The sequence below is a fragment of the Tachypleus tridentatus genome, chromosome 5, assembly GCF_004210375.1.
Source record: "Tachypleus tridentatus isolate NWPU-2018 chromosome 5, ASM421037v1, whole genome shotgun sequence".
Lineage (NCBI taxonomy): Eukaryota > Metazoa > Arthropoda > Merostomata > Xiphosura > Limulidae > Tachypleus > Tachypleus tridentatus.
The window spans coordinates 13,562,128-13,583,115 of NC_134829.1; the positions used below are offsets into that span (position 1 = coordinate 13,562,128).

The following is a 20,988-nucleotide window of genomic DNA, read 5'->3' on the forward strand; positions in this document are numbered from 1 at the left end:
ATTACACACAACTTAAATGCAAGGTATAATGTTCAGTGTCAGAAAGTACCAGAATAAACATCATACTGGTAAGGTGTGGATTAACAATCCAAATACAAACTTATGAGGCCAATACAACAGTGAAGGTAAAGTTTAAATGGATAGAGTAATGAAAAAAGAATAAAATTCTTGATATCTCAAATTATAAGTTTATTTAATTTTGAAAAACAGTCTTGGTTTTCTGAATGGCACAAACATTGAGTTCAAGTTGTAGAAAAAGAAAAAGGAATCAAGTTTTTCTCTAAATATTTATTTATTTATTTTTTTTACAGACAATTTGTTTATAGTCTCTTCTGAAAACTCAAGACATCCTGATTTGTTCTTTAAGCACAGATGTGTTGATAAATTTACAAGATGAAAGGAAGTATCTTATTAAAAATACTATTCTGAATCACAAAAAATTCAGGAGAAGAAAATTTTAAAAATTGACATTTTTCAAAGTGATTTACTCTGACTACAGAAAGTGGTCATCCTTATTCAGGCATTCTTCTACATGATTTTTTAAAGCCTGGTAGTCCATAAATTTCATCTCGCAACGTGGACACCTGAATGTATATTTTTCTGGCAATTCTGCCTGATCTCCATTACCCTGAAAAGATTTCTAAAATGAGCTTTTAATCCTTACAAAACAACAAAAACTTACTTTTGTATAGCACAGCCTTGTTTAATCTATTCACACACTATACTATATTCAAAATATGATCATAGATGCTAAAAAAAGTAAAATACAAATAATTACACATGTATTAAAAATAATGATCAAAACTACCATTTATGCACCAAATTTACATTAGTATATGTATCTTCATATAATAAGAGATGCATTCTTTTAGTGTATTGTGCACCTCTGAAAACAGAAAGTTTGTTGTGTTTTCTAAAATTTTCCTTAGAGATGATAAACAGAGAGCTTGAGACTGTTTCTAATGCCTCATTTTTGTGCTGATGAAGATATTATCAACATTTTTACCACGTCCTTTCAGTACCAGATATAAAATGGATTCAACAGTGTTTTACAACTTCCTTGAAATACTGTTGGAGAATACAACAGAATTTAGGCAAGTAATAAACATTAATTCACAAAAACTGTCAAATAATAAATAAGTATAGGAAACATTGTAATATAGTCTTGACCACAGATTTAAAATATAAAACTAGATATTAAGTGATTTATATAGTACTGTATTACAACTAAATATACCTAGTTTTACTTTTGTACATACAAACTACACTACATATTAAATCACTACAACTAGTTATACAGATACTGTGTTTCTGGTTATTTTAACTTACAAAGTCTGAACATGAGTAATGATACATAGTCTAACACCATGATTATTAAATCATAAGAAATAAACCTTTCACACCCAAAACATTATTAAATCACATTATTGCCTACCATAATATATCATAACAAAACAATAAGATGGAACTTCCACATCTCAACATACTTCAATCATAGCTACAAATAAGATAATTAAAAACCATACATAAAATAAACTTGAACCTAAACAGGTTTAAATAATTTCATTATATAACCCAGCAAAAAACAATTACAAAATTACACATAGGGTAAACCTTTTAAACATGAACAGTTTCAATTCATGTCACTACGTACATACCCTAACAAAACTATACATAACATACATCTTCCATGCCCGAGCAGTTTTTAATCATGTGTTGGTGTACTTTGTAACAAACATGATTATGAAACCATACTAAAGTAATTCATCAACATCTGAACTGTTTTTTGGTAAGACGACACGATTATGCAACTATACAAGTTAAACAGAAAGCTTCAACATCCAAATACAGATATCTTTATGGTATTGTTAGACCTTACCAGTGGATTTTTACTTCTGCATTCAGCTGCAGCAATATTGAAGTCAGCAGCACCAGTCCTTGTGTCACTCTTTTTCTCATGATGTTTTCTATTACGTGATGAATGATGCTTATCTCTATTATGTAAAAGAAACAGCAACTAAAAAGTTCAGTCTTGTAAAAATTACTAAGTACTTATTTATTACACATAAATGTTCTAACAATACCTTTGTTAAGCACAAAACAAAATAATCTATAAAATGAATCTTTTACCACTCACTTATCAATGTTTTGTTAAAGAAGAACATGCTATAATTTACAAGCCCAATATTCCAATACTTTATCATATTTTTGTCAAACAGAAAAAACACAGTGACACAAAAGTCTATATTTTAACATTTATCAATTAAAATATTCCTAATCTGAAAATGTATATTTGATAAATGCCCACCTTTCTACTTAACTAATAAGAGTTATCTCACACATCTGGAAAAATATTTTTGCTCATGTCACACTTCTTGAATGAAACTCTCACTCCTACATAAACAAGGATTGTGCCAGTTGAATGGAGAAAACATCTTATCACTCTCCAAACAGGTTCTGAGGAAAAAGTAGTCAAGGAATATTGGCTTGTCCTTGTATTAAAGAGTGCAGGTAGTGTGCAAGGCATAAATTTCAGAGCAGCAATTTCTATATGCAAGGAGAAGAAATTTTTTTGTAAAAATAATTTGGAAAAGGTGACTACCAGTGTGAACAGGGAATGTATGAAAGCCCTAAGAAGCAAACAGAAGAGGAACCAGACAAGAAGGGCAACCGATTAAAAATATTTGGAAGAGATCCTTAAGAAAACAAAAGTGGGGGAAAGAGATGAAAGGCTGCATACAAAATCTTCTTGTAATAAATGAAAAAAAGTAAATAATAGTTTACAGCAAGGAAAACAAGGTGTCCTAAGAGCTAGAGCTTCTCTGTTGATGGATGTAACAAATGACACTTTGAGTGAATCATATGATGGCAGCCAATACCTTAATAATGATGATATAAATACCACTCTTTTGCAGATTATGGAAATGCAACACATATTCAGAACTACACCCCATATGAACAGAGAAACATAACTGAAAACCGCTTTCTCTATAGATGCAGTAGTTGTCAAGTGCAAAACTACAAAATGTGCCACTTGTGCTACACTCACCACAAATATGAAAAACGGAATACTTGAGCATTATAAACTTCGGACTTACCACTGAACCACTAGGCCTCCAAAAAGATAGAAGTTAAAAAAGAAGATTTCCTTGGTTTGTGTATGACTGAGCAAGTCCCCACGACAGCAAGAGAAGACAATGGATTTCTGTATATATTACACTGAGTGTACTGAATGTGACGTATGTGAACATATACAAGAGAAACAAGAAACTCAAGAGAAAAAAAAGAAATCCTCACATACAGGAAAATAAAGAAACAAGAGCCTTGATATCAGAAACTAAATATCTTGAAGGCATAAATAAGGAAATCCTGCTATTCATAAAAACTAAAAATGTAAATACTCAAGTAAAACCAATACTGGGTGAAGGTCAAGACTGAATAGTAGAGTCAAATCAGCTGCCTCAAAGGAGGAAGGAGGTCACAACAGTAGATTCCATATTCGACAGAGCAATTAGAGGCTAAACATCCATACAGTGGTGAAACAAAGGTCTAAAATTTGAAACTTCTGAGCTAAGTCCATTGGACCTGATTGAAAATATAAGGATAAAGCCAACCAGAATGGAATGGCTGTGAAGAGAGTTTTTGACCATTATGGATGAACTGATACTGATCCTAGTCAGCTACATTCTGGAAAAGTCCTCAACTCAGAGCAGAAAACTGTCCATCTTGAGCCACAAATAATAACTAAAGGTGAATCTAGTGGGACCAATTTGCAACTGACTGTCAACCTACAGTTTTCATAGGAACAACAAAAAAAAGATAGAAATAAAATCCCTTATTGAGTTAGGTGGACAGTGTGAAAGACAGGAGAAACCACTTTTAATGTAATCTAGTAATGTGTGGCAAAGGCAGTCCACAGGTGTAGAAAATGAGAGGACCAAGCTCCCACTGGCTCATAGCTGAGTGAATGTTCTATAAGCAAGACACAACCAAGATTCATGAAGGCCAGCCATCAGAGAGTGAAGGGGTGGCATGAGATAGTGACAAGAGGAATGAAATCAGAAGGGCAACCTCTCAAGGCCGTAATGGATGACTGAACTAGAGGAGCTCCAAGGTCCAAAAATAGGTTGGAAATCAAGGTAAGCAGAAATGACTGCTATTAATTTGCAACACATGAAGATTCCAAACTATAAGGAACAACATCAAACTTCATTAAAAGCAAAGGGTACAATGCAGAGGTCTATGAGAGAAGACTGAAAAAATTAAATTTCAGTAATAGGTTATCCTACAAAATACTTCCCAAAAACAAAGACAACAAGTGAATTAGGAAACAAAAGAAGATGAAATTCAAGAGCAAGTTACAAAACATGCACATGCAAGTTTACCAGTAAACCTAACAGAGTCATCATGTAAAGCCTTTAAAAGAAGGTGAAGCATACATATATGCAAAGAAGTTAATTAAGCGAGATATAAAGATAAGTAGATGTAAATGGAAGAAGAAAGAAGAAAAAGATTTTCAATATAAAAAAAAAGTGACTGAGGCAACGAGGTAACTCAAGAATCAACAATAAAAAAGAAAGAATTGGGGAAACAAAAAAACACACATACATGTGTAATCCAAGTAGCAAAGCCAAAATCACTTAATCCTCATTTTGAAGAAAGGAGCAGAAGTACTGTATTTTATGTCTTGTAAAATGCTACATCGTGGAAGACACCATAATTCTGGAAAGACAGTTCTAAGAAAAAAATATTTTAACTCAGCCACCAACACCTTGATGCAACCTTGATTTTTTTATTCAATCTACTGTGTAAATACATCATATTATTCACAGTGTATCAACTATATTAGTTAAAATGAATGTTTTATGCTGTTAAAAATACTTGTAATTGATAAGTAATGAGATTATGATCTGTATGAGAGGCCATTTTGAGTAGACCCTAAGCTAACCTCTCACCTTAGAAGATGCATGGGAATTTTTTAAGGTAATTTTAAAATGAAAAAAAATGCATCTTACAAGATGTCAAACATCGTAAGTGTAGGTATAGAAATGGTTAAATTTAGGTAAGGATGGGCAAACTAAACAGAAGAAAAAAAACCAAAAGAGTGAGAATTCTAGATTGATTATCAGAATAGAATCAACAATCAGATGCACAATAGCAGTGATGTCATTCACTGTCAAATGTTTCCACTCACTATCAACCCTATGGCTCCTGATGATATTTTTAAAATCCTTTTTGCATTACATTTAAAAACTTAAACTAATTTATTATCAATATATATCAAATGAAATTAAAATAAAAAAAAATAGTTAAAATGCAAATTATATGTAATGTGATCCAAAAATATCTACTTTAGTAATGATTCACTCTTAGCCACATAAGTTGGCAATGTAAACAAGTATCTAAACACTAAAGTATGTGTGTTAAAACCACATAATATAGGAGATCTAAAGGCTACATCTACCTTTTCTGGGAAACAAACATTTTCCAAACATTAATGGCTGTTACACTCAGTTTCTATACTTTACCATACAATTTACAATGTACACGTAATTCGTTGGCACAAGTTTATATACTCATTAGAAAGAGCTCAATTTATATTATACTCCACCATTAGTTAATTTGAAATTAATGAGCAGTTTTACCTCACAGAGTACATGATACATGTAACTGCCATTACTATTATTGGCTGCTTCATCAACTAAAGCTCTTATAATGGTTCTTATCAATATGCTATAGTTAAATTATATTTAGGTCTTACTCTTATATTTTAGTTAATTATGTATTATTTGCATTTTAAAAATAATATTTGAAAAGTGTTTATGATTTCTATAAATTTAACCTGTTGTTGCCTAGATTGTGAATACATAAACAAGAAAGCATCTTTCACATATGCATACTATTAGTGAAATAAGTTTCTGTATGGGAGTCACATTATAATAATAAGCCTTCTGGACACCAGTTGACATATTGGCACAAGTTACAAAAGAGAAAGAATCTGAAAGAAAAATTAAAATAAAACTATGATGTGAAATTATGCATTAAAACTTTTTTTCAAAAGCTTCTATGAAGAACTAAAAGTATTTACATACATTTCCTTAAAGACTTCATTGCAGTGCATGCTGATGATAATAGAGAGAGTTAATGATATATTACAGATTAGAAAATATAAATATTTCACTGAAAACTACTCATTCATTTAGAAGGTTCTAGAGATTATACAAATCAAATGTGAAAACAGTAAGATAGTAAATTGTATTTTTATTTTTCATATAAAAAATCACCTTGCAAATAACTACATAAAATGTTTTTCCTACTATTTCTATTTTTTGTTTTCTGACACAACAAACGTTTAGGAATGTTCTTGTTAAATTTTAAAAAATTTCATTCATTAGTTCTATACTGGGTATGAAATATTATTAGAGCCACATTAGCTACCAATACCTGGCAGATGGGTTTTTAGAGTTAAAACAATGGATGACTGCTGTTGAGGTGTTTCAAAATCCAGATGTCAAAAATAAGAAAACATGAATTTGTAATCCAACTGATACATGAAACTGCCTTATTTCTTCTTTATCTTGTCTTGGTATTTCTAAGGTACATATATCTAGTTTAAAGATGAAACTGAAGAACTCTTAAAAACATGTACACTGAGTTAAAACTAAGGGAAATAGTACTGTCAAAAAAACATGATCGTATCTCTTGAACATGTTACAAAATTGCAGACTTGATCTGAATGAAAATCAAGATAAGTGAAATCAGTGTGAACTAAAATTGTAAAGATGGGTATCTTTCTTTCTCACAATTAATAAAATAATGGGAAAATACATTTCAAATGAAAACAAGAGTTTAAAATAATAAGCACAAAAATTCCATTTATTGTTAAAACATTTGTGATTGTGGAGCTTACTGCACATGAAAGATGTGTTACCTCCTTTTCATAAATTCTTACAATGGTTACATTATACACTGGTGCAGATTACATTAAAATATACAGGGGTGGAAATTCCCTTCAAGACTTGGCAGGGTGATGTACAAAGGTAATGGCTCTTGGTTCTGTGTAGTAGTGAACAAGATTTCTGAATTAGAGGTGCAACATACTGTCTGTCTGTCTGTGTGCACGCTAGCGTGTGTATATTCCTGTGTCTAGGTAAACTACTTGTACCTGATAATAACTAACCCTTGTCACTAATGTTGTGAATTAGTTACTTTGTTAAACAGGTAATGAAGTTTCCTTTGTTACATATTCAAGTTATCTCTGAATCTTATTAATCTTAAAGTGGGTTGCTCATTATTAAATTGAAATCCATCATAGTGACTACTCAAAGTTGTGCAAGTCTAAAAGTTTGCCTTTGTTATTATATTTATATCTTTCCAAATATGTTTCTTCACTTGTCTATCACCATCAGCCAACTTACCATAAAAGTATCTCTAAACTTCATTAATTTTAGAAGTTGTCACAAGGAGGAATTACATTTCATTTCCTACACAACAATGCTATAAAGAGTTAATTCAAAATTTGTGAAAGTTATCCAAAAACTTCAACCAGTTTTCATGTTATTCAAAACATGAGGAAAAAACAATTCATGGTTACTTAAAGGATTTAAGTGTTGAGACTAGACTACCTACAAAATCTTTAAAAAGAAATCAGACCACAAACTAGTCTACTACCTCAAACTAAGAGATTATGGCAATATATGATGCACTGAAACAAAATAACTGGATGTTAAATCAAGAAAAGAAGGCCATAAACAACAACAACAAAACTAGATCAACTAAAGAAACTACAAACATTGAAGCACAACACGACAATGAAGCATCATCTAACCCTGGGTCTTACCAGTCACTCAACAACACAGAACTACAACTTCTGAACCAAAGGTCTCCGCTTTGTCATCTCCCACAGTTCCCTGCCTGTAAGACCCAACCAGAAAACTAATGACACACTCCATATAAGAATTAAAGGTCACCATGACATCAAACAAACAGTCTTCATCTGCATGAAGAAATCCTAGGCTTCAACCAATAATTTTATGGCAGATAACTATAACAAAATGTAATTTCTTAAAGGTGACAAAATACTGTATCTTAAACAATATTTAAAGAAACATTCTTTGACTATTAGCATCATTAACTAAAACTGCAAACTGAAAAGTAATTTCAGAAATAATGAGATCAAATGCATCTATAATTTCAAATGAAAATATAAATATTAAAATTGTACAACCTGATAAAAAGAAACATGTTATAGTAGTTATGAACAATATATAATACACAAACAAAATAAATGACACTTTATGATAAAAAGAAATTCAAACACATCCCCAACAACTTGACAAACACATACAAGTGAAACAATTAAATGGAACTTAATTAAAAATGAAAAGAAATAACTTAAAAAACTTTCAGCCTGTAGCTCTAGCTGCATAAAAGTGAATCACAGACAGCACAATTCCATGAATATATCACACAAATCAAACTTCTAGATAGGAGACATAATATTGATTTATGACTTGACAGACACTCATACCATAAGCGACATTAAGCTTCTTTTTTAAAATGTCTTCAATTTTAAAAACACACCAGACAACTTAACCTGAAGCTTTAAACATCTATATATGGGTTTGATACATTTGATAAACCTTGTAACTGTCATATAGTTATGAAACATAACCCTGAATACACTAAGTGTATCTTCACATGATTTGTCAAACTTTTAGTAAACATTACAAGTCTGTTGTACAGAAAAACCTGATTTTTTAATAAAGTACTTTTCTAAAGATTTGTCTGTGAATACATAAAGAGTTTACTGAATCAGGCTAAACAAAAGGTTATTTCCATGCTAAGAATAAAAAACAAACAAACTTCATTTTATATCACAGTTTTCATATTTAATTTGCATAACCTAAAATATTCAGGAAGTTTATCTCTTACTTTCTCTATCATAACAATACATTTTAGTGACATTATCAATATGCAATTAAATAAAAACTTTTAAAGTATTCAATAAAATGAACAACACCATTATGTCTTTAATGACTGACAAAATTGGTTGTACTAACAGCCTTAACTACTAACCTTTTCACATTTACATTTTTTTAATTCTATGATTTTACTGCTGTAGTTTGAATCCATAGTGGGATGTAATCAACTATTTCTAATAGAGCTAATATGAAGTAACTGGGAATAGCAGATGTTTCATGCAATTGCTCCAATAATTAATTAAAAAATTAAAGATATTTGGTTTTCACACCCATACAAAGAAGATGACAAATGAAATGTTGCCTAGCTCTAACTTAAAACAGGCAAAGTACAGTTAATCAATTAGCTAAATGAAAATTTCAATATAAATAAACTACAAGTCTGACAATGATGAACTAGATGACATTAACCACTTAGTACAGTGGAAGCTATGAAAAAGTTGGGGTAAACTTCCATGGTCAAAGTTTTTGAGGCAGTATGCATTACAGAATGTGGTGCACCCATCCAAATTAGAAGACCCCCCAAATTCATTGCTCCCAAGAGGCAACCAATTACTTAAGAGTTTTGGGATTTGTTTGTGGGAAGTACAATGAACTGTAGAAATTATCCAGTGAAGTGTGAGAATTACTTGTGGGGATCTATGCACAACATTTAGAAACTCATAAGGATACTGAGAAAATATCATTTACAAATTCATTTAGGAGTAAAAGTCAATTGTCCTCCCCAGAATGATAGTTCAGTTAAGTTGAGAAGTTGTTCACAGTTTAGTTCTATGGAACAGAAAGCAAGTAACAACTTCAAGATGCTGAAGGTATCCAAGATTCAAAAGAAGCCAGTGTGTCATTTCAACTTTGATATGAATTACAAATGCCATTTCTCTCATTCATTCAATGTAACAAAAGAAACTAAATGTATAATATAGCTAGTAACTTGACCATGAGCATGTCTATTCTTAACAACTCTTAAAATCACTATATTACTAAAGAAACTAATGAAAATTACTAAGAAATTAACTGTATTAAGTTAACAACCAATTAGAATGTTGAACTGCCTTTTAAGAAAGTGTTATTAAAGATTTATGTTTTGTGTAATCTCTGTCTCCAAGTAATTCTTTATTCTATCTGTAAACTCAAGTCATGACTTGTGTGCTCCACTTGCAACTATATACTCATTTAAATAAATGTGTTAGAGGTGATAAATATCTAACGACTACCCTAAACGCCTGCCCTCTACAAATGTAAAGCTAAAACATACACTTGAAAAGCTTTAAACATGCTATTATTTTATTTAAGTTTTGTTTCCTAACCTGATAGATTTCTTATTTATACATTTTGGTTACTTTTTTTATTCAGCAATAAGCAAATACAATAAACTGTGTTTGGTACTTACACAAAATTTCTGCATCACGTAACATTGTTTGCTAATATTCATCATAAATTTGGATCTCCAAAACAGAATTTGTACAGCTTTCAAATATACATTTTAGAATAAAAAAATATATCAATCACTAAAACACAAGTAATTTGAGTTTATCCAGCTTCCTAAATAAGATATGAATACTTAAAAAAATTCCTTAATTGTTTGAAGCAGCAAAACAGAATCAACTTCAAACAATGAATTCTGTTGATTATGGCTTTGCTGTAGGAAAATGTAAAGTTATAATTTCATGTAGGTAAGGATCTTTTAGCATTGGCCACAAACTTGTCCATCAACCATGTAAAGTTTATTAAAAATCAATGACAAAAGTCAGAGAGAAAGAGATGGGAAAGGCTTCTTTTATGTTTTACAAATTTATCTTGGTAAATAAAAAGTTCCAGATTTCATACATGTCACATAACATAGAAGATTGAGAATCTAAATTATAAATTATTTCTCATGCCACGTGTATTTGCACACACTAATAATAAAGTTACTTAAATTTTGAATTTAACCATAAATGATAGTCATGATGCACAAAAATAAACCAGGCCTGTTTGATAAGGGTTAATAGATAGCTTTGATATTGTGTCAATTTATTATGAGGTTCTCATAAATGAAGTTTGTAATACTTCACTCACTTTATACATCAACTAACCTCATCAATTAATTCACATCTCCAGCACATATCTTACATCCTTGGAGTTTATTACAACCAAGATTAACTATATGTACAATAACAAAAACATTCTTCGATAGATGTTTTATGGTGAACAATCTTGCTCCATCTGTACTTGCCAGCACATTTATGACTCAAGTTAATACACAAACCATAAATTCTGCATTTGCTCACCTTTATACTGGTATAGATATGTCTGACATTTTTAATAGATTCACATCTATTGAATATGCTAACTTTGTTTGAATATGTAAATTGAATTTAAATTTAGCTTAATGTAACACTGAAAAAGAAAACAACAATTAGCTTTTTTTTAATCATACTGTGTATATATATATATATATATTCTTTTATCTAGGTAAAGTACTTGTACCTGGTGATGACAAAATCATGTCACATTTAAATTTGTTACTATGTTAATCTAGACAGTTTTCTTCATTAACTATTCAAGCTTTTTCTGAATTTCAACAACTTCAAAGTGGGTTCCTTGTCATGAAGTTTAAATCTATGAAATGTAGGCCTATATTTTAACACTTAATTATTTTCTTTATTACATGGAATATATAATGTTCCAACACACCCTGGTAACATTTTGTTACAAAGAACTCATGGTTGCTTAATATGGGTTTCTTTCATTTAATATAGAGCGGACTTAAAATGACAACTGTTCTTAGTTTGATAAATTTACATTGTTGTTTGTAATTTAGCACAAAACTACACAATGAGCTATCTGTGCTCTGCCCATCACTGGTGTTGAAACCCAGATTGTGACATAACAAGTCTGCAGACATACCACTGTGGCAGTGGGGGCAAATTTCCAATGATTATGGTAATTTACAACTTACTGGAGCATACAATTCATAAAATTAGCATGCTCACAAAAGTATCTTGCAATAATACAAATAAATGTGTACAATAATATTTGATATAAAATAATTCATACAAGCTGAAATCTTTGACTATATAAAGTAGAATAATAACTGCATACAGTTAAAAGTATCAGCAAAATGAAGGCTCTAAAAATGTTGATCACAGATTAATTTCAAATGTGGACAGAAAAGGTAGAAAAAAGTATTTAGAGTATTTTATTCAGATTCAGTGTGCCAGTTTGAACTTACTGTCTAGCCTTTCTTCAGCATATGGCTGCAACTGTTTGCTAATACGATTTTCTTGAAACATAGAATGGTTACTTATGTAAGTTGACCATGTGTCATTAACAATATATTACAATAAGATGAAAACAAAATAAAATGTACTAATTAAGAAACATAAAGAAAAGTTAAATTAAGATAAAAGATTACACGTGTGTGTTAAAATTACAGGAAGAAGAAAAGTATTCATTTAAAGTTATTTAGGTGAAGAGTTCCTAATGTATGAATTAGTTGGTTCTTGACGTTTTAATTTAATAATTTGTATGTGACTACTTGAGCTCTACTATAGATAAGTCACTGATGTCATGTTCTGGACCACTGGATCGTCATTCGTAATGTTGGTTTTCACTGCTTTCTTACCTCACCATGATGTTTATGGGTTATGTTCCCTAAATGATGTTTTTTGTCCCATATACAGTTGTCAACAATGTTTGCATAAAGTAAATATACAGAAGATGAACATTGATTCTCATACTTAGAGAATATTTTTATATTTGCTTTTCATTTGCATTTAACTTTTTTTTTACTTTTCTTAATTTACCTCATACGTTTTTCATTCATTAATGCAATTAAACATTAGAAGAACACTATTGTTACACTATACATGTATTGTTCAACAAACAACCATGTAAAGTTTAAGTTTTCAATAGCCTGCTGTTAATTCTGAGAAATGGTGGTAACCCAAAATGTTAAGTATGCAAATGAATATCTTGCCATTAATACTTAATTTCTTATACTGAGTTTTTGCAAGAGAACTGGTTTCAAGCAGGATGGATTCTTATAAAAGTTTCTCACAACCAATATTAACAAAGTAATACATAGTACAGATGAAACAGAACCTAATAAACAGTACCTGCACTTATGATGGGAATGGTGAGGGTTGTTTGAAAAGTAGGATGCATTCTTATGTAAGCTTTTCTGCAAATGCTTCACATTTATTTCATCTATCAGTTCCTGGTTCTGATTCTGTAGTGTTAGAAGGTCTTTTAATCGCTCCAACTCCTCTTTTGTTGATCTGTGTGCCTCTTTTTCTTGGTTGTAGTCTTGATTAGAAAGTTCAACCTGATCAATAGGTTAATATCAATTAAAACTGTAAACCAGTATTTATTTATTTTTTTTATAGGTATTTCATATATGTATTAGTTTTTCCAATACTGCACAGCTATACCATATTTTTGTTTTTAAATAGCGAGTTCACACTAGCCATGTACTATTTTACAATATAAAATTTGCTAATTTATACAGATTTTAACTTCATTTTCACATCTTAAATCAAATGATATTTCATTTACTGTCAATCTAATTTTTCAGAAAATGTGCATCTTACAAAGGAAATACCTACTGAATCTAATATCCTTGTTTCTTGTTCAACTTGAAACATACCGACTCTTAAATTTAATCAAATAGTACACTGGTAAAAAAAAAAAACCAACAAAAAACATGTTAAACTTACCACTATTGGTCTTTTGACTTGCATTCAAAATTTGATTGAACTACTATTTTATGAATTTATGTCAAAAAGTTTGGTATCAAATTGTTGATTAGAATTCAAGTTTTTACATTTTATACTTTACTCAATTTCTTAATTTCAAAGTAAATATTTAAAAAAAAAAAAATCACTTACACATTGATTTTTGTGTGTCACATGGTATGCAGCACTGGTTCAAATTAAATGTTTATGATGTCCAAATACAAAGTACATAGTTTTGTACAAATTGGAAACTCAAATTACCAATAATAAAAAGCTAGAATATAAAACAAGAACCTCTTATCTTTTCTATGTGCTTAGATACTGTACATGCTCTGAATGAAACAGTGGCTCACTTATTTTTTTCCAATTTTGGAAATGGTCATTATGTAAACTTCCTTGAATATATGACATGTGAATAACCAAAAGATTATAACAAAGTTCCTTGAGACTCTCTCAACTATTTTCATGGAAGTAGGTTGTGTCTTTAAGCTGCTTGCAGTTTCACATTTGTTTAGACCAAAATACAATTTATCTATTGAACTTGATAAATTTTGAATAGAATTCTGTAGTATCGAAATATTAATTTATGATTATTTTGGTTATTCAAATGTATGTATAAAACCTAAAATTTGTTTCATATCCCCCACGTGCAAAACTTCTTATGGCTTAGCAAGCTGAGGGAAATAGCAACTAGCTATTAGGGGGTAGAGTGTCCTTACATTTTCCTCAGTTAGAATATGCATTTTTGTAGAATTACATTTACAGAAGATTTTGAAAAGTCTTTTCTTCAGTTTTAATTGTTTAGTTATATTTCTATAATCTCTCAGTATTGTTGAAATTGAGATTAAATATCTATATATCCAAAATTGTTACAAAAATACACAGGCTTTCATAGGGTGTCCTAACTTTTTCACATGACTGTATTTAGACAAAACATCTGCGTTTTCATGTTATAAATCTGTAGTATTCTAGAACAAGAAGAAAAAATGAAGTGCATTTATATACATTTTCTGATGTTTTATGGTGGTTACATTATCACTCAAATTGACAGATCCCTCCATCCCTATAATTAGGGAAGAGAAAATATATAAAATTTTAATGAAAACAAACATCTTAAAAAGGTGTTTAAGTGGTTTTAGAGATCACAAAATATTTGAGACTTTTAGGATGAGGAATAGTTTTCTCATCATGACAGAAAAGTCATTTCAAACTCAGACTAGCAACAAAACAGAGACTCAATATTTTCACAAATAAATCTTCAGTAAAAGTACTTCATGAAAAAAATCTGAAGTTTTTTTTGTACAAAAGACTTGGAATCATTAACAAAAGTACCAAATGTTGTGAAAAAAGAAATACAGCAGTAAAAGTTATAGTATAAATGTCTAAAGTGTTCAAAATACACATACAAACTTGTGTATTTTATATTGAGTCCATTACAAAAGGGTTAAATGCTACTAGGAAACAGTCCCATATCATTTCATGCTCTAAAACACATTCATGTGAAGAATGAAAAGTTCTGGAAAAGCACACAAAAAAGAATATCTTATGCCAAGGATGAAATTCTGCTAGTACTCACTGGTACTAAGCATTAGAAATTATTTTTTAAGGTGGTACTGGTACTTACGAGTTGTTTTGTCATTTGTTTTTTTATATTTTTAAATAACTCTTGTTTTTGTGTTTCAAAAAACAGGCCCACTTCACCCAACTGAGTACTTTTTTTTTATTGAGAATTTCACTCCATCCTCACATTACAAATAAATGTTCAGCTAACAGTGAATGAGCATAAAAATGTACTAGTGGAAGGAATTATCTATTCATTGATCAACACAACTGAAATTTTTGATAAAGTCAGACTTGTACTTTCTCCCAAAAGTACTGTGAATCAAATCAAAAAAGAAATGTTACAACATTAGCTTCCATCTCCAACAGTTAGTGCCAATTTATAATATTTTATGTGCATTAAGCTTATGAATAAAAGTTATATATATATGTTCAAAATTTAAAAAACATTAATGACCTACATACTTGAGCTTCTAAAATGGGCAACTTTTCAACCTGACTCTTCATCTGTTCTATTTCTGATTTTATCTTCATGGTTTCTTTCTTTTGGTTAGCCAGCAACTCTTCTGTGTGAACAAGTTTAGCAGTTATTGCATCTGATTCTTCCTGATGTTTTCTTTTCTCCAGCTCAATCCAAGCTTCTCCTTCTGCACCCTGTGTGCACACAAGTAACATTTAAACATATATCAATAAAATCACAGAAATTATGCTCTTACTTATCTGGCAAATTAATCAAGGTATTCATAACATTTTACATCCTTTCAAAAATCAATTAACAAAACTAGTAACTTTGACAGAAGTCACCTAAAACACCATCACTCACAGCACTGTTATTTAGAGCATTTGGTAGAAATTCTTTACATTTCATGTTGCCACTTGTGGTCACACTCTACCTCATGACCATGCATCTTCACAATAACTCTAAAATGTGTTTTACATTGCAAAAGGCTGCAGTGTAAAATTGTTATGTCCAAAGCGCACCCACCCCCAAATCCTTCAGGCTGTCTATAGTTTGTTTAGTGAATGAATACTATGGTTTTCAGTGCCTGTCTCAACACTTTGATCTCATCGAAATCCATAGGCATTCATCTAGTAACTTGACCAGCACATGTTTACATAAAAAACAAATATACTTGTTTAATTCTCCAGCTAGTTAAGGTATGTGATGTTTGAACAGAAGATACGACTAAATTTCTTATTTTGGGAAACCTACACCCGTAGACCTGATTTTCAGACAGAGATCCTTGATTTTTTGCTACTGTTGCCGAGTGCAGGTAGATAGTTTTTGCCACTGACCTTTATATTTGTGGATTCTCATCCGTTACAATATGCCACAATACACTTACCACAGTCTCTGTCTGGATGATCCTGGATCCCAAAATTGATCTACATTTTTGTTTTTCATGTAAATTTTACATCCATGATCTGAACACATTTTTAATATTTGAGTATATAAATATTTTGGTTGAGAAAGAGTTTCTACCTACCCTTTCAAAAAGCAATTAATTTTTGTTGGCATCAAATTACCTATGAAAAGCCAAACAATGTAAAAAATGCAGCTCTGGTGCATGCTGTTGCACTGGCTGTGATTACCATGTGAATTTCTGCCTAGTTAAAATTGTTTAAATATAACATACTCAAATGTTCTGTTAAGACAACCAACAAGAAGTGAAAGGAAATTTAGTAAAGAAGATTACACTTGTACAGGATGTGACAAAGTGGCTACATATTTTCTCCATTTATAACAAATTTCTACCACCTTACTCTGGAAAACAATAAATCACATTAGTTTTATTTGGTCTTCATTAGTGTAACTGCACCAATTACATGTTAGGTTTTGTGACATAGAGTTGTATTTAACTTCTGCTTCACTCTGCAAAGAGAACATATGAAAAATTCAATACAGATTTAATTTTAAAAATTTCTTTATATTTTAAATATTCAAAGCCAATAGTTCTAAGTTAGCTAACCAAATCCTTTTGTTCCTTTTGGTGAGATTCAACAGATTGCAAGAGGTCTTGATAATCATCAAATAGTTGTGTAAACTGTTGTTGCACTTCAAGAAGTTGCTTCCTAAACAAAAACATACCAGATAAAAATATCATCGTTCAAATTAACTTGAATAAAAATATGTATTTGTTACTCTCAAAATACAGAAATTGAAAAAGCTGTTCAAAATTAATAAAACTTGGCCATTTATGGTAAAATATTGGTTGAATTTTAACTGAAACTACAAATGATCCTTGTAAATCAGGATTACTCCCAAAGCTCAAGTGATGAAAAGTAAATCATAAATTTGAGTAACAATCAGCCATCAAAATATCAAGGATACTAACATTTAAACACTGAAATATTATATGAATTAAAGGGAGTAGCATTTAGAGAAGATACATTCACATAAGTTAAAGAAAATAACATTTAAAATGAATGTATTCATACAAATGCAGAATGAGCAGTTGACTGGAAGCAGAATAAGACAATTCTAACTTACATTTTTATTACATTAACAAACTATATTTAAGAAAAATGTTAAAAGTTTTTTCTATTTAGTTACAATATAGTCCAAGAATAAATAATAAACAATTATAAACATTCTACATTTAGTAACACTTGTATATGAATAATTTTAAATAACTCACCTATCTTCACTTCTAAAGTTTCTTTCTTCCTCAAACTTGACCTGTAGTTTAGCTATTTCTTGTTTTAGCTGCTCTATATCAGATGAGCTATAGATGTCCAAGTTCTGTAATCTGTGCTGAGATACACTCAGTAAACTGTCTAAGTCTGCACTCCTACACAACACAACTTCAGATGATTACCAGACTACTAAAAATATATTGTATTAATTTATTCATGAAATACTTTCTCTAACCAAAAGTTATAAATTTTGTAACGCAGTAAAAGTATTTCTGATAAGTACTTCCCTTCACTAACAAAATTATCTGTTACTGCCCAGTGCTGCCCTCAATATGCTGAATGATTCTTTATGCATGCTAGAAGTCTTCTGCTCCCCACTACCCCCAATGGAACCAGATGATTTCAACGTCTCTCATTCAAACCAAAAAGTGTCACTTCGTCACTAATAGGAAGATGACATATGCTACTAACAAACTATTACTTCAAGATTTAGTAGATGAAAGCAATAGAGGAAAGTGAGGAGGAAGAGTGGAAGTTGTGAGAGGAAGTACCTATAGGAAATACATTTCCAGTATAAGAAAATTATAACTTCCAATATGGTACTTGCCTCAACTCACAAAATTAGCTAAAATCCTACACTGATTAGGTGTAGAAATAGTGTGAGGGAATGACAGAAGTAGTGAGCGTTGCAGAGCCCTGAAAGAGAAAGGCACATGTCAACATGGCTATACAATGCAAACCTCAAGTTGAAGAACACCTGGTCAGGCACCATTTACCACAGAACGTGTTACATATAATGAGGAAAGGAAGCAAGGGCCCCTGAAAGAAAAAAGTAAGAGTGTAACCTTACCTAGCCAAAGTCCCATAGAAGCCCAAAGAATAGCCACAGGTGGAAGACAAAAACTTGGTGAAGAAGAAATAGTGATATGGTGTAAATAATGGGAAATGAATATATTAGGTACAGACATATGTAAATCCTGAACATAAGATGATGGTAAATGGACACGAGTTAAGGTTGCATCATGACCGAGAAGGTCTCAATAAGAGTGAAACTGTGTGTGTAAAGCCAGGGTCAAATATGACAAATGAGTAAACATGGAGGAAAGAAGAGAGGATGTCTCCAGAAAACACTCAGGATTTCAGTGCAGAGAAGATAGATGGCAGAAAGATACCTTAAATAAGGTTGCAAGGGTAAGATGAAGGCAGGAATATTAAGTATAGGTCAAAGTTATGGGAGATTTGTTAAGTATAAGTCAAAGTTATGGGAGATTTGGGGACCACACCTGAAATGGGCAAGATGGAACATTAAAAAGGGGGGAAAGCAGGGCATACTAATCCCATTATTTAATTGTGAAATAAATTTATCAGGATGGACCCGATTATCTGGGGAGGGAGAAAACCAAATAGGGATGGGAAGATTGGTCATGTGGTTCACAGGAAATAGAGGAAAGTGATAAAATGTTCCATACCCTAAAAATGAAATCCAGAAAAAATGACATGCCTAACTAAGTCTTCAAACAGAGAATGGGAAAGCACAGCAAAATCAGGAGGTAGAAACAGGAGACCTGAGTCCTTGTCAGCCTGAACAGGCTTAGCAAGTTTGGTAGGAGGTGGGGCAAGGTCTGAAGACAGAGGCTGGCCCATGTAATGTTCAATCTCCTGGCAAATAAATTCAAATATATCCTCCACTAGGTTGCCAGTATCTGAGGCCTGAGACATAGTGCTAGTTGTAGGTTTGATACCTGAAGTGGTAACAAACTTTGGAATTCATAATAAGAAAGAGTCAATTAAGAAATAAAAACATAAATAACAATGCAACTAGAATAAACTGGTATTAAAGTAAAAAAAAAAAGTCATATTAGAACTAGAAGTGTAATAAATGAAAACCATTTTGAGAGTATAGTAAAAACGAATTTGAAATTTTAAACAAAATGAAAAGTAATGCCCAAGTACAAGCACTGCCAAAACGAGAAGTGATAGTTCAGTACAGATGTACACAGGGAGTCACATGCATCATGTATGTCACGCTCCTATTGGTGGAGAAGTGATGCACATTGGTTTACATGACAGACATAATAAAATCATTAAATTTTAGTGGGGTGAGGGAGTGGAAAGCTTATGGCATGCATAAACAAATAGCTGAGGAATAGCTAAGTTTATGAGTTGAGGTTAGTATGATACAAAAATCCATGGAATTTTATCATAATCTTTTGTACTGCAAATATGTTGTACTGTCCGATTCTTTTCCAAATACAGTTACGACAGAAAGTGTTCGTACCCCTGCATACCGAGTGGTTTTTTGCTCATAACTTAAAAAGTATCAAGATTAGGCTAATAGAAGTAGAATATCTTATAAATATTATACTAACACACATCTACATAAATATTTATGCAAATTAAATGACAAATAAATTGTTTATAAAGAAATAACCAAACATAGGAATGGCAGAAAGTGTTCGTGCGTCTACTTTAATGGTCAGTTGTGTAGCCTTTCAGGTGAATTACTTGGTGCAATCTCTCTTCATAGCCCTCCATTATTGTTTGACAGTACTCGATTGATATTTTCTTCCATTCTTTTTTACAGAAGGCCTCCAAGTCTTGCAAGTTTTTCGGATGATGCTGATGAACCTTGGTCTTCAACTCATGGCAAATGTTTTCAATTGGGTTGAGATTGGGTGACTGCAATGGCCACTCCAGAATGCTTATAAGGTTCCTCTGCAACCAGGATTGCACATATTTCAATGTGTGCTTGGGGTCATTGTCATACTGGAAGATCCAACGACGCCCAAGCTGCAAGTTCCAAGCATCATTCTTGATACATGTGCCTAATATATCAAAGCATTCTTCTTTTTTCATGATTCTGTTGACGTGGTGAAGGCTGCCTACACAAGAAGAGCTGAAGGAACCCCATAGCATGATCAAGCCACCTCCATGTTTAACTGTAGGGATGGTGTTCTTTGGAAGATTTTGTTCCCTCTTCTTATGGAAAATATTGCGAACATCATTGTCGCCGAAAAGCTCCATGTTAGTCTCATCTGACCAAAGAGTACTCTTCCAATAGGTAAAGGGTTTATCTACATGCTTTCTTGCAT

The 20,988-nt window shown here is 31.4% G+C and overlaps 1 protein-coding gene across 2 annotated transcripts in view; it reads right to left on the bottom strand.

Annotated features, from left to right (window-relative positions):
• Positions 1–273: 273 nt before the first annotated feature.
• Positions 274–20,988, bottom strand: part of LOC143250561 (optineurin-like) — a 54,644-nt gene continuing 33,929 nt past the window's right edge. For both annotated transcript variants that reach the window (XM_076501299.1, XM_076501297.1), the window contains exons 8-13: positions 17,899–18,051; positions 17,230–17,332; positions 15,725–15,913; positions 13,082–13,290; positions 1,880–1,994; positions 274–628 (exon numbers count right to left, since the gene is read on the bottom strand). In XM_076501299.1, the coding sequence (XP_076357414.1) occupies positions 494–628; positions 1,880–1,994; positions 13,082–13,290; positions 15,725–15,913; positions 17,230–17,332; positions 17,899–18,051 (904 nt within the window). In that variant the 3' untranslated portion in view covers positions 274–493. The remainder of the gene's footprint in view (positions 629–1,879; positions 1,995–13,081; positions 13,291–15,724; positions 15,914–17,229; positions 17,333–17,898; positions 18,052–20,988) is intronic.